Source organism: Poeciliopsis prolifica, unplaced genomic scaffold (assembly GCF_027474105.1).
Source record: "Poeciliopsis prolifica strain line A6 unplaced genomic scaffold, Auburn_PproV2 SCAFFOLD001, whole genome shotgun sequence".
In the NCBI taxonomy this organism is placed as follows: Eukaryota; Metazoa; Chordata; class Actinopteri; order Cyprinodontiformes; family Poeciliidae; genus Poeciliopsis; species Poeciliopsis prolifica.
In genome coordinates, this window is record NW_026562376.1 from 12999407 (window position 1) to 13013928 (window position 14522).

The 14522-nt window shown below is 38.1% G+C and overlaps 1 protein-coding gene across 1 annotated transcript in view; it reads right to left on the reverse strand.

Moving 5' to 3' along the window:
- Nucleotides 1-2922: 2922 nt before the first annotated feature.
- Nucleotides 2923-14522, reverse strand: part of banp (BTG3 associated nuclear protein) — a 39120-nt gene continuing 27520 nt past the window's right edge. Inside the window, exons 12-13 of the mRNA XM_055037994.1 lie at nt 10279-10419; nt 2923-4355 (exon numbers count right to left, since the gene is read on the reverse strand). Of these exons, the coding sequence (XP_054893969.1) occupies nt 4239-4355; nt 10279-10419 (258 nt within the window). The 3' untranslated portion in view covers nt 2923-4238. The remainder of the gene's footprint in view (nt 4356-10278; nt 10420-14522) is intronic.

The window sequence follows — 14522 nt, forward strand, 5'->3', positions numbered from 1 at the left end:
AGCGTGCCTCACGTGCGCGTCCGCCCAGAAAGCCCCGTGTCCGTCATAATTCACGGTCACTAATGAGTGCAAGAACATCCCCGTGAGTTCGTCTGAATGCGGATCATTCATGGCAGGATGTGGATTACATTTAGATGGGAAAACATCACATAAAGAATAGAAATACACTGACTCAAATAGCGAAGTATCCAATGTGTCCAATTGTAGTGCTCTAGAGCCTGCAGGTTTGGACCTGAATCAAATGAATGTCTCATTGTCTCTTCTGACAGGGGTATAAATAATTTTTTGCTTAAATAGGTGTAGTCACTGGGCCAGTCTGCTCTCAATCTTTCATGCAATGCCATCTTGACACATCCTTCATAATCATCTTGACCCCTCTGACTTGTACTATATTTTTCTGGCTTAGTACAGCTTCGATATTTCAAATCACTGTGTGGAGCCTGACGAAAACAAAAAATATCGGTATCTAACTCAGTTTTGTATGTGCACCTCTTTTTGTCCATTTCTTCACCCAGTAGTGCTGTTATTTCACATAGTTGTTTGTTATCCCAACAGTTATTCCAACTCTCCTTTGCTTCGTTGAAGCCACATTGATTCATCATCTCTTGTTTCCAGAACTCAGCTGCCTGCATTTTTACATCCATCCATAAACAACTGAACTGACTCCCTCTCTCGCACTGAAGTCTCTCAGCGGTTCCAAAGCCCTCTGTGATGTTGTTCCTTCAAATATGCTCCAACTGGGAATGCATTTAGAAACTGGCATTGAGCTATCAGGTGCTGCCTGCTAAAGATGGCTATGTCCCATGCTCACTCAAGATCCAGTTAGACCGATTTTCAATTGTATAGCCAGTTCTATGAACATTGCCAGAGCAGCTGCTGTGAGGTCGAGCTAGTATTATCAGAAGGCAGATAGCGATGTATAAAGGTACTAAAAAGAAAAGAATGTGCAGCTACAACATATGATTGGAAGAAAAACACACATGGGCTTAACCTGTCACCAATGACTACCATAAAACAGAAAGCCCTTTTCTGTTTTATGGTGTGGGGGCCGAGGAGGTGAGAATGATTTAATGAAGCATAAAAATGATAAATGAGAACTGCTTGAATCAGCTTGGAAGATAAAATTATTAGATTGAAACGACATTTGTGCAATTTTTTTTTCTCTGCGTTAAGTATCTTTGAACATATCTTGTTTTGATTTACCAAAGATATGGATATTCAGATTTTTTTAATCATCTTTTAATGTGCTAGATTTTAGAGGGAACTTTTGACCTACTGAGGTGTAAAGAACAAACTATTTGGTTTCTCATGTCCACCACTGTATTTTATGCACAAGATATTATGCAAACAGTGTGACTTGAATAATGTGAACTAGATGAGAGCTATAATTAACCCGTCCTTCTTGATTTTTGGGACATTAGCAGATATATTTTGTGTTGTCAAGTAGTTAGATTCTTCTATATTCTATATGTCTATACCAATGTCTATATGAGTTTGTAGATGAAGAGAAACTAACCTTATTTTTTCTTTTACCCATGTGCCCTTAAGGTCTCTGTAGCCGTTTTTATTGTTTGAGGTGATTTTTCTTCCTTTTAATTATCTAAAAATATAAAAAATGATTTCTATGCATTTTTGTGTCAGACAAACTTAGTTTGTTTATTGTGCATCTGACAGTAGTATCTCCCTTTTCTCTTTTACAGCGAAAATGTTGGCAATTGCCTTGCTGATAACGAGGGTCCTCAGTCTGGACACTTGGAGAATAACGATGCCACAGTTCTTTGTGTTGTGGTTTATTCAGGTGCAGTTTCTCTTGTATTATAGTTCTTATATAGAAATCTGAATTATCGACAGGTCAAAGGTTTATGGAACCCTGGTCTACAAATGGGTCAAAAAACTCTGTTAAGCTCCATCCTTTCTCTCTGCTCACCTATCCTGAATATGTTTAGGATTTTCGGTCGGTCTGTTTTGGGCCCTCAAGACTCAATCCCACAATTTCTTGACTGTTTCTCCAAAGTCAAGTCATGCAGCTGACTTCCATTGATTCACATGTTTCAGCTGAAAGATTGCTTTAAAATTTACTTGAAGGTATCCGTTTTTCTTTTTTGTTTAAATCCAACATTCTGTGTGTTTTGTTTTTGTAACCGGACTGTAATGGATTTAGCAGTGGTCCTGGGGAGGGTGGTCTGCACAAGAAAAAAAAAAAAAAACACTACTTTTTCTGACTTTAACAAAAAATTGCATTTAGATGTATTTTTTCTTAGTCGAGTCAATATGGTCACTCACGTCTGCATGTCCTCTGGTACCTCATCTGATGCCATTAAAAGCTTGAGCAAGACTAGACATGCAGATGAAGTCACGTATAAAGGAGCAGTGTGCATGTTGCATGAGGAAGGAAAGGATAATCTGCCTAGTCTCGCTCCATCACTCTGCTCCCTCTCCTCCAAAATACTTCATCTTTCCATCCATCACTCATTCTTGTTTTCTGCAGGTTCTCTTAGAGGCAGCCAAGCAGAGGGCCTTTTACCATAGTAACCAGTCGTGCTCCTGGACTCGGCCAAGGGTTGTAAAATTGAAGAGTCGTGTCTCTTCCTTTCCAAGAACAAGATTTAATGGAGGGCTTTCTGGCAAGGCTACAACATTTCAACTCAGCTGCGGCAAGGCATAGACCCCATGGACCATCCTATGAAATATTAGCCTGGCTTTGCATACAATTTTAAAAGGGGAGTAAATGGACTTTAACAGCACTTCCAAAGGGGGAAAGAGAAGTGAAAACACGAGTTCAGAGGGAGTGGAAAAAAAACAAAGTAGATGCAGTGAAGAAAGCTTTTAAAGGGAGTGAGAGACAACGACACCAGACTCAAAGGAAACAAAAGAAAGCAGCCAAGACCAAAGATGTTGTTTTATCAAGTTCATTTTGTCGCCTGGTTGACATCCTCAATCCAAAATACACCATGACATCACATCGAGCAGGGGAAACATGCTCACAGCAACACAGTCTTGAAGTGTCTGTCTTATTTCTGCTCTTTCTGACTGTGTGTATATATACATCATTAGGAAAATTTCTCTCAAATACAACACATCCTCTTACATTCATACAAAACTGTAGCAGAAATGCATTCCAAGGAATGTAATCATAGTTCATAAACAATAACAAGAGAAGCATTAATTACACTCTGAACAAAACCTATGCTGAGCTTATTTTGCTGCGTTCCTTTTTGTCAGGACTGTTAAAAGTACAGTCGCCTATTCTTATGGTAACTGAATACAAAATGATTCATATATACTTCAAAAACAGGATAAATTAGCTCAACATGTAACCTCAACAACCTCAAACCGAAATGATCAACTCAGGGAGACTTCAATTGTCTTTCCACAGCGGATGTAATAGAACTTTGAAGGCAAATTGGTGGCAATTCCAATTTGCCTTCAGACCCCCCCCAAAAAAATAAAAGCACTTTTTTTTTGGTGGCCACAAACATGTTTTATTCGCAAAAGTGGATCTGTCATACAGACAAAACTGAGACAAATAAACAACTTTAGGGTTTCCATGGATGTCAACAAGCTTTATGTTCTGTCTATCCCATTACTGTCTCTTCTATTTATGGTTTTCTCTAAAATTAAAGCTTCTCAAATTTCACATGGTGTAACAATTACATAAATAAAAGAAGGAAAACAAAAATCTAAGACTGTGGTGATATGAAAACAAACCAGACAAAGCCAAGAAAGGTTCAGCTCACAGCTGGGAGACATAGCATGGACTGAATTGTTGTCAAGGACAAGCAATTTCACACAAACAAGAGTAGCTGTCCTTACCTACATCCACCTCTGTATTGGCATATTCTGGGGCAAGTAAGGATAAGCAAAGCCAAATATTAATTATATCCGATTTTTCCAAAGCTGATGAAATAACAGCATAATGAACCCCCTCCATGTCCTGACAGTAGTCCAGTCCTTCTGGTTATAAAAGTGCAACAATGAACACAGTTGATCTGGGAGTGTAACGACTTCTTCAAAATATCATCTCATTGTACACCACTTGGTGTAAAAAATAAAACTAAAATAAAAAAATAATAATACAGCAGTTTGCAAAGAAAAAAAGAAGAAATAATTCTCTCTCTGTGTTTTATCAGTGACCTGAAGAAACTTTCTAGCTTGATTGCTTGTCACACTTTTCCACAGAGACACACTGGGCCATGCTGCATGGCAGAGTTCAGGTCTGCGATGTATCAAATGAGATCTCAGGTGGCCACAGAGCTGACGATCTGGACAACCTCGCCATTGTCTCCATGGATGGCACCCTGGATGGCTTCTTTCACCTCCATCTCAGCCTGCAAAGCCGGTGCCAGTTCAGCAGCCTGTGAAACAGAAGGGGAAAAACAGAAAGAGGAAGTGTTGTTGATGAGGAAAACATTGAGATGCTGCAGTTAAAACATTATTTATGTAGCATACTGTTCTGAATCAAAGCTGATTCAAAATAAAGGCCAAGATCACAGTTAATCCAAAAAAAAAAAAAAAGCTCTATTGACCTTGAGGCTCAGGAACACCTTAGAAAACATTTGTCAGCATACAAGGTTTGTTGTGTATGCTGTGTTTCATGTTACACAAAAATGTAACATGAAAATGATTTAAGACAACATCGAAGCAATACATGTATGTTATTATGTGGAGAAACTTGCAGCATTTTCTGGAAATGATCTCATCTCAGATGAACACAAAGAATGTTGGTGTGGTAAACACATGTTCTGTTGTCAAACGAGACCATGTGTCAGATTTTATTTAGTGAAAAAAAAAGTTTTTAAAGAGTTTTTACGTGCCAATGATGGGAAAAAAACTTTTTGTTGGCACAAAAATACAAAACACAGCTCTAGTAAAAAATTAGGGATGGATTTTTATAATAAAGGTTTAAAAGCAAAGCAACACTCTCAGTCAAATGTAAGATGTCCTCCTAAGATCCGAGGCATAATAAAAATGAGAAGATTGGCTCAACACAACTGCAGATGAACAACAACAGAAACACGGCGTTGCCAGAGCTATTCGATCATCTGCCTTCATACACATAACTTGGGTGACATCCTGTTTCTAATCCACAGAGTTCAGTTCAATGTCAGGCCCACCCAATGCAAATATAACAGTTTCAACTCATCTGGAAAGGCAGTTTCAATGTTTATGAGAAGTTGTGGCCATTCTTCTTCAGGGTTGAAGTATTAGCAGTAGCTTCCACTATTTTACATTACCACAAACAGCCAAATGTGAAATATTTAATAGGGAGAAAATGTTTTGACTGACATCCCATCACTGTAACATGGAGAACTGATTAGGCTCCTGAGAGCAACCCATTCCACACTTTCATTTTTCCCATAGGACCCATTTTCAATATCTGCAGTAAAATTAAATCATAGATAGAAATCAAATCAGATGAAGTACAGAAAAGGAAAAAGTTATTTAAAAGGAAAAAGTTTATTTCAAGAATGAACAAGAAGGCTGAACATAATATAGAGACTTTGCTCTGGTTTGATCATTTAAAGCTTTCAGCATCTTGTAGAAAATGCTGGATTTGTTAACTTTTTGTAAATTTTATATTTAAGGTGAACATCAATGTTCTCAGGAATGCACACAAAGGTTAACATTGGAAAACACCGTATATTCATAATCACATGCTGATTATGAACATAAGAAGTTCTTTACAGTTTGAAATGAGAACTATATTCATTCTGTTCTTCCTTAAGATTAACATTGAAGTTGAAAATATTACTCTGAAATATTTATTTTTCAGAGAAATTTCAGAATTTTTTTCATAAATTAATATTGTTTGGTGAAAAAAACAGAGCACTGGAACTCTGATTAGTGCGTCTATTTCGGACGGAGCAATGTCTGGTAATCTTGAACTTATTTTTTAAATCAAGGTTCATGACTCAGTCCTAGATGATGACCATGGAGAGTGACTCACTCCTTCCTTGAACTAATGCCAAACGTTTCCTCAAAGACACCTGCAGCATAAAATCCTTCCTCTAGCCCAGCATGTTGTCGCTACACAACAGCTACAACTCGAATCCAGCTGCACCAAAGCAAAACACAAAGTACTATGACTCAGGACCCCAAAAGTTAATATTTGAACAACATATGTTGTCCTTATAATTGAAATTATGATTATTGTGTCTGTACTACTATGTATGCTTACAACACACTCAACAGGTGTAAAGTGTTTTGTGTGATATGTTTATTACCGAAAGCAATTTAATATAAAGTGCCTTCATATATTTGCATCTACAGTGACTGGTTATAAATTGAGTGATGTGAATGTGCTTGGCTGGTGTCAACCCCAGAAAACAAATAAGTGTTTCTAATTAGAAAGAGGGGTCTATGTTTCAGGGTTTCAAAACCTTCTTAAAGTTCTCATTTTTCCCGCAGTCAAGCTGATAATAAACCATGAGGCAGAAACTAGCCAGACAAAATCCCTAGATTGCAGAAAAGGTCTTTGAACTGCACAAAATATCTCTCCGGTAAGCTCCTTTCTCATCTGTGTAATGGAAACAATTAAATAAAAAGAAAGGAAAATGCAGAGACAAACACATCAGAGTGAGTAATTTTTCAGTGAGTTGTATAAGTGCAACCACATGTCTGGAAACTGATGTGAGCCTGTCTCTTGATTTAACAGTACTCTAAACAGTGTGCTAAGGAACAATGCTAACCTTTCTCTGAACTTTAACCCACAATGAGGATACCGTAAGATCCCAAAACCGAGCTGTGAGAAAAACATGCCTGGTACCAGGTAGGCAGATCCATCTATCGTTAAAATCATTAAAACATTCGGCTGACTCATTTACTATTTGTTTATTAAGTCCGTCCAAAGATTAAATCATCTTACCCAAATGGGTGGATTTTGATAAGAACTGTTATGGCTCTGGCTCTGATTTCAGCGAGGTTACATTTTGTTTGGTCAGTGAACAATTTACAATCAAGTGTTGAACATTAGCAGACACATGGCTTTACTGAGCCCCATTTGTATTGAAACACACTGATGAATGATCAGTCCATTTCAATTCAGATCTGCACCCAGTCCCACATAAGAAAAATTAATTTATTTCGATGCAAACAAGCTGCTTGATTTGAGAATGTGCCAAACTTCATGAAACAGAGATGGTGGAACACAATACATAGTCTGTGATCACTCCACAGAGACTTGCAAAAGCATTCACACCTTTCATCTTAGTACAACCGCAAACATTTGTGAATTTAATTAGGATTTTGTGTGATAGACCAACAAAACATAGTATAGAATTGTGAAGTGGAAGAAAACAGATTTTCTTTTTTCACAAATGGAAATCTGAAAAGCATGCCGTTCTTTTCCTCTCAGCCCCTTTGAGTCATTTCTTTGCAATTACAGCTGTATGTCATTTGGAGTTTTTGCTAGCTTTACCAGCCACAGACTGAAGTCTTTGTCCCCTCTTCTTCACAAAGAAGCTCAAACTCAGTCAAATTTCATGGATAGCATCTGTGGAGATTTTTTTTTCATTTTTTTTTTTTTAGATTTGCCAAAAATTCTTAAGTAGATTTAGCTCTGGACTTTGACTGGGCTGTTCCAACACATGAACTTTCTTTGATCTGAACTATTCTATTGTAGCTCTGGCTGTACTGTTGAGGTTGTTGTCCTGGTCAAAAGTGAGTTTCTGCCCGAATATGCATTATTATATAGCTAAAGCTGCAGGGTTTTTTTGGGGAGTGTCCTGCATTTAGCTCCAACAATCTTTCAAATCTGACCAGTGCCCCTGTCTTTACACAATGTTGCTTCCAACACTATGTTTTATCACAGGAATGGTGTGTTCAGTGAGATTGGGAGTGTCATCCATTTGCAAAATAAAGCCCCTTACCAAAAAAGTTTAATTTTGGTCTCATTTGATCAAACCATCTTCTTCCATGTTTGCTGCCCCCTGTGGGGCTTACAGCACACAGCTAGAAAACCTTTTTAATTTGGCTTTCAATGACAATGACCACCTTCCTAACACACCTATATAGAGGCCAGCTTTGCACAGCTAATAATTATTTCATTCAAAAAGTTTCCAAACTGAGCTGTGGCCTTCTCCACTTCCTCCAGATCTTCCAATGAGCTCTTGGTCATTGTCCGATTGGTTTGCCAAGCCTGTCAGTATAATACTTATCAGTACTTTTGGTACTTATCAGTACCAAAAAGATTAGCCATATTTACCCTAAGAGTAATTTTTACAATTCGTTCTTGATTGCTGAGTGTAATCGAAGAGTCGACCACAACTAATGTGTGTTCACGGTCCCCCCGGATTCCCATATGAATGCCCAAAATAGACAGGAATAGGTCGTAATGAGGCGCTCACAACTGGGGGAGAAACCGAACCGCATATTAACTGGTTAGAGTGCGACTTGCCAGTGGAGAAGTGCCTGACAACAAGGCTCTGAGACATTCATAGAATAACTAAATTTACACTGTGGTTTAAAGTGCATTACACACTGGTGGATTTTATTTCTTAATTAGGTGGCTTCTTAAGGCAATCCTTTCTTCCCACATTTATTATGTGGCAGTCACTTAAAGGCATCTAAATAATAGGTAAATAAAAACAAAAATTAAAATAGTGCTATTTCTTCTAATTCACAGTAGTGCACCATATTGTGTTGGTTAATCATATAAAAATCTAATAAAAGTAAATTGAAGTTTGTGGTTGCAATGTGACAAAATGGGAAAGGGCCAAAGGAACCTAAATATTTTTAATGAGAAGACACTTAAAGCATATCAGCAATCTACTCCGAAAGACACAATCAATTCAGCTGTCTCGCACTCACAAAATCATGGAACCCATTACCTAGCCAACTATGGACAACAGAAGGACAACAAAAGGGGCTCATATGAATTGGGCGAGGTCCGACATGGGAAATTCCTAATTTGCAAGCATGGCTGGACAACACATTTGGAGTCTGTATTTCTTAAAAGAAGGTAAATATTATCTGGGTATGCAGGGAGATTCTTATCAGTACCAAAAAGGCCTTTTCAGACAGTCATAAATCATCTACAGTTTTCCTTTTGCTTATGTATTGACAAAGCAACAAACAGTTCATTCATTGAAGAACTTGAAGGAAACCATCTGAGCTTACATTTAAAGGGAAAGACACCGCAGCAAGAAGAAAAATGAAATGCAATCCATGGTATATTTAGGGGAGAAAAAGAAGAAAGAACAATGGGATTTGTGCTGTTGCTTTAAATCTCTTGCAGAGTTTGGATGACCACTTCAAAGGCTAGCCCCCATGCGCCTGAACACCATCCTGATCCAAAATGTGGTTCTTGCTTAATCATTTCAATCATAGGGGGATTTGGGACATTTTACTAATTACTACCCTTTTCGTTGTATCACACCATGAGACTCAGTACTTCTTTAAATTTAATTACTGGTTGTCCAACAGTCTGGAAAAACTACATCAGATGGTGAAATTGCCAACTCTAAACTCTCATGCATCAACAACCTTCAAGGTGCGATTCCTGTAGCTGCTTATGTAGTAACAATCTAACAGTTGGGAAGAGCTTTAGAGCTTTCTACTCAACTAAAGCTGTGAAGGTTATGCAGAATGCGTGTGCCTAGCGTAGTGACACTTGCAATGACAACTTTTCTGAGTCTTCATTTGTCAGTCGCTTTGTTAACAATTGCTTTGTGTCAGCATTTTATTGCAACAACCAAAACTAGATAAGGTTTTTGTGATCCACTGTGCTATTGTGGTCTTGGTCTGGGTTAGAAAAGCAACCCTGATATGCAAATTATGCATCCATTTGAATTGGGATTTGGTGAAGTCCCCAACAGAGAGCTGTATTTAACCTTTTCTTTTATGTCTCTAGATTACTTACGTGAACATGATATTTAATTTTAATTTAATTTTTTTTAAAATGAGGAACGCACAAAGGTCTTACCAGCTTTGAAAAGTTTTGATATGTTTAAAGGATGCAAGCTGGACTGGTACCATTTTAGTGCTTTAGGTCCAGTGACTTTTCCACACCCATTAGGGGTACAGTGACATATCATACTACAAGAGCTAATGATATTTAAACCCTGCAATATTTCTGCCTGTCATTGTAACTCTGTCTCACAACTGCTATCAACTTACTGGCAGTATGTAACTTTGTCTGGAGAAGTAAGTTTAGGCTATGAATGAGCCTCAGATATTACAGTATGTACCTAAAGGTTTACAAACTGCAATGCTTCCCTACAATAAACAAGTTGTGAACATGAATGTAAGAGTTGAAAAGAGCTTGATTTGTTGTTTTACCTGCACAGCCGCTGCGTGATCTGAAACAGGAGCGAGCTGCACGTATTGCACTTGGATGTCAGCTGGGAGGGCGGACCCCTCTACTGCTGTGGCTCCTCCATCGGCTGAAGCAACGGCTATCAACTGAGCTCCACGCAGTACCTAGAGCGTTTATCAAGAGAGACATAAGGATCAATTACAGTTCACCAGACAGGCCCTTTTGTTTCAGCAACAGAAGTCGGTTTATGCTAATACATAGCAACTGCAAATGTAAGCTGGGTACTAGTGGCATAGTTTCTAGAATCAACTATCAGTGTGACGTGATGAAACCTCCCAGTCAAAGATTGCAATGAAGACACATTAGAGAAAGAAGATTTTAGAAACACTGTGCACAGAGATGCATAAAGAACACTCAATAATTTCATTTGCTGGAATAACAATGCATTTGGGGTGTGGATATGTGTATGGGGGGGAGGGCAAATAACCCAAAATAACCGTGTTAAAAGATGCTGCTGATCAGAGTCAAGACTTGCTGCTTGCTCTTAAAAACAGATTTGCATGGTATGTCTGATTGTCGAAGGATCTACCCGAGGTATGCTGTCACTGTTTTAGTCAGACTTTATTTGTGCACCATACATTTGTTCTGTAATCTGCAGTATTTTACTGCATTTGTAGATTATCGTGTGTGCAGTGAGGAACTTGGAGAAAATGCATTGGTTGCATTTTTCTACAAACATTTCCCTGTAAAGGCATATTTATTTAGATTTAACCATAAAGTAGAAAATACTCTGACTGCCTTCAATTATGCTTTTTAAAGATGAATCTGAATCAGCCTATGCATCACCAGTTTAAAGCTTGAAAATTGCCACAAATGGATCAAATTGCCTTCTAATTCACAGTAGTGAAAATTGCCACAAATGGATCAAATCATAAAAAAAAAAAAAATCATAACCATTATGTTTGCAATATATCCAGCAACAGAAAACACTCCATTTTACCAAATTTGTGATGTAGGACAATCCTTTAAAGAAACCTATCAAACCTTCCATTGGAAATAATATAACTGTAGATTTTTATGCCAGCAAGTAGATCAAATGTGACTGTAATGGTTCATAAAATAGCATTTCCATGACCGCTAAGTTTTTGAGACTGAGATTGTTTCTACATGGCAGAAATCTGCTTTGGTCTGCATCCCATTCTGACTGCTGTCATCTGTAGTGGTCTGAATGTCTTTGTCTTTATCCACACTGAGGTCACTGAAAGAGCTATAAAATGGAAGTGAGAAAATAGCAATTCATAAACACTCTGCAAAATCCTTATTCAAAATATCCTAACCAAGTAAGAGAATATGTAGTTTGTTCCGAAGAAGAATTGCAGCAGCAGACTGATATCATTAAAATGCACTAAAATAAAAGTCACATTATATAACATAAAAATCTAAAACAGCAACACCGTCTACCCATACCTTAAATTAGACTTGGTAGAACAAAACCATCAATGTATGACTTCTAAAATATAAAAATGCATAAAAACAATAAGACTGATGCAATTATATCCATTTTGCCCCATTTTCCTCATTCATAGACACCAGATTTTAAGTTTAACTTTATAATCAAGATTGCAGAGGAGAAATGTATTTAATTTAACTAAGGTTTGTATGCTTTAAAAATGCATGCTATTTTAACTCAAATGTGAACATAATGATTAACATGTATTTAGAAAAGAAGAACTCAAGTGACTGCAAGAAGGTCTTTATCTCCCCTTGTGTAGAAAACCAGATGCCAGCATCAAAGTTGTATAGTTTTGGTGTAATAATTAGAGAACAGTGGTGTGTAGCACCGTCTCTTCAAGGCATTTTAGCATCTCTCTGTGTCCTGCAGCCATTCTTGGCCAGGATTCATTCGCAAGAGATTTTTAATCTCAATGGAATTTTCTTGGTGAAATAAAGATTAAGTAAAAATACAATAAAACATTTCTTTCCAGCTCTTTTCTAAGGCAGAATATAACAGTTTATAAGAGTTGCATCGAGATCAGCATGGTACTGCTATGTTAATTTAAAACAGATAAGTTATACGTGACAACAGACAGACATATTAACATGCAATCATGCTGTCAACGCAACACACAGAAAGACAGATAGAGAGAAAACTCCAGTCAGCTTAGCCCTGGTGCACTTTAATTAGCTCAGGGACTGAGAAAACACTGTTAGGCTCTATTGCGGTCCGGAGCCTCGCAACAATAATAGGGATACTTTCTGTTTGAAGTGAAATCTTCTTGCCTGAGCTAAATAAATCGTCTCATTTGTATTCTTTTAATTTTTAATTTCATGGCCTTAAGTTAAATGCAAGTCATCTTTAAAAAATCCCAAGTCTCAAGTTTTTTTGTGCATTTCGCTATGTGGGGTCTCTTGTTTGCAGGACTAACCTCAGACATGCTCAGCAGACTACAAAAAAGTTAAAGATGAATAAGCAAGCCCACAGAAAAACGGCAAACTTCAATTGCACATTATGTTTGTTGCCCTAATCTCTGAGTCCCACACTGTTTCACTGCCCTCTTGTCCGACTGCTGCTTTGAAGTTCTGAGTTGATGACTGGCCTCAAAGGCTCTGTTCGAGTCCACCAAGTTGACACTTTGCCAGGGTTGCCTCACATTTTGCTGCCTCATCACCAACCCCAGTCAGCCTGATGGAAGCCATTAACGTTAGCAGCCCATCTGACTCACTGGATCACACCACAAGGACACTTAAAAGAACAAACTGGTTTGGATGCGACTGGGTTAGGTTCTGAACGAAGCCAACGGCAATTACATCTGGGTAAAATGAATCGCAGTTTGGTGACCTATAAATCTGAACTATTTGAACCACTACACTGGTGGGTTGGTGTAAACAGTAATCTAACATTTAAGAAATAATTTCACATGTTGAGAAATACTCGCATTTGCTTTCTTTCCAAGAGTTAGAGGAGAGTATCAATCCCTCTTATGTCTGCCAACAGCCGTTTTGCTTTGCATTAGCAGAAACAGCTGCGAGCAGACAGTCTCCATTTGCCTCCATGCTTCGACTGTTTTCAACTCAGAAAATATGTATAACTTGTAAAAAGAGATTAATAGTTTTAACAAATTTTCCGGCAATTAAATAAAATCTACTTCAAAAAAATGTGGCTGCAATTATTAAACAGCATTGTGCAAAACCAGCACAAACAGAGCTCAGTTTGAGTAGTCACTGGAAGGGTGAGAAACCAGCTGCTCAAACGTTTGCCATGGCAGACATCCACAGAGAAGCATCGTTAGCTCCGCTCTGTCACACTGTTACATTAGGCAACAAAAGCAGCTTGTGCCAAGTTCTCATCTCTTTGCAATCCCTCTGTAGGAGTGTTTTTCTGCAGTCCAAATGGTATATCTAAGAGTACAATTACTGGAGTTTGGGGAGGAGGGATGGGTTAAGAGAGGAGGGGATGCGGTTGAGATTCGAGACTGTAAACACTTGTCTCACTCAATTAGAGTCTCATCCTCCTTTTGAGAGCAGTTTGCATTCTCAGCTGTGAGGAGCAACACACAGAGGTTCAATGAAGCATTTACAGAATTGGAACAGCGTGTGAGATCTGCAGAGGGATTGCACGGGAACTTTTCGGCTTCACTTCCTGTCCCAGAAACTTTCTCTAAGAGAACAAGCAGTCTCTACTGTTTGGCATTAAAGTCAGACCAAGATGAAAACAACACAAAGACAGACACAAACTATCTGTGATTAAATACTTTTTGGCCTTTTGAATTAAAAATTTCATTACTTTGACTATATGATTAAATTGAAGCTCATATAAAAAGAGATAATTAGGCGATTCGGTGAGAGCTAATGATAATTGCTTCTTGCTGCTAATAGGATATAATTATCATTTAGCTCGTTAGCACTCATGCGACAACAGAAATAATTACAATGTTGCATCAAAAAGAAAAGGTCTAATGAGGCCACAGTGATCTTGCTTGTAGATGAGGTTTCATTAACAACAAAATGATTAATGGTGAAAGAAATGCACTGAACAACAAGGTAACAAATGATATGAGTAGCCTCTCTTTCAGCATGAAAGTTACTTGAGACTGCAAAAGTAGAGAAGCGACTGAACTTACTCAATTCGGTATCAAGCCTGATAACGTCTTTCCTTGACTTGGTGTCAGGCTGAGGTCAGTGAGATCTGGATGCTGTGGTCTTTTGTTGGTGGAGTTTGGGGTGTGGCAAATTTTATTCTCATCTAAGTTTAAGTTACAGGTCAAGA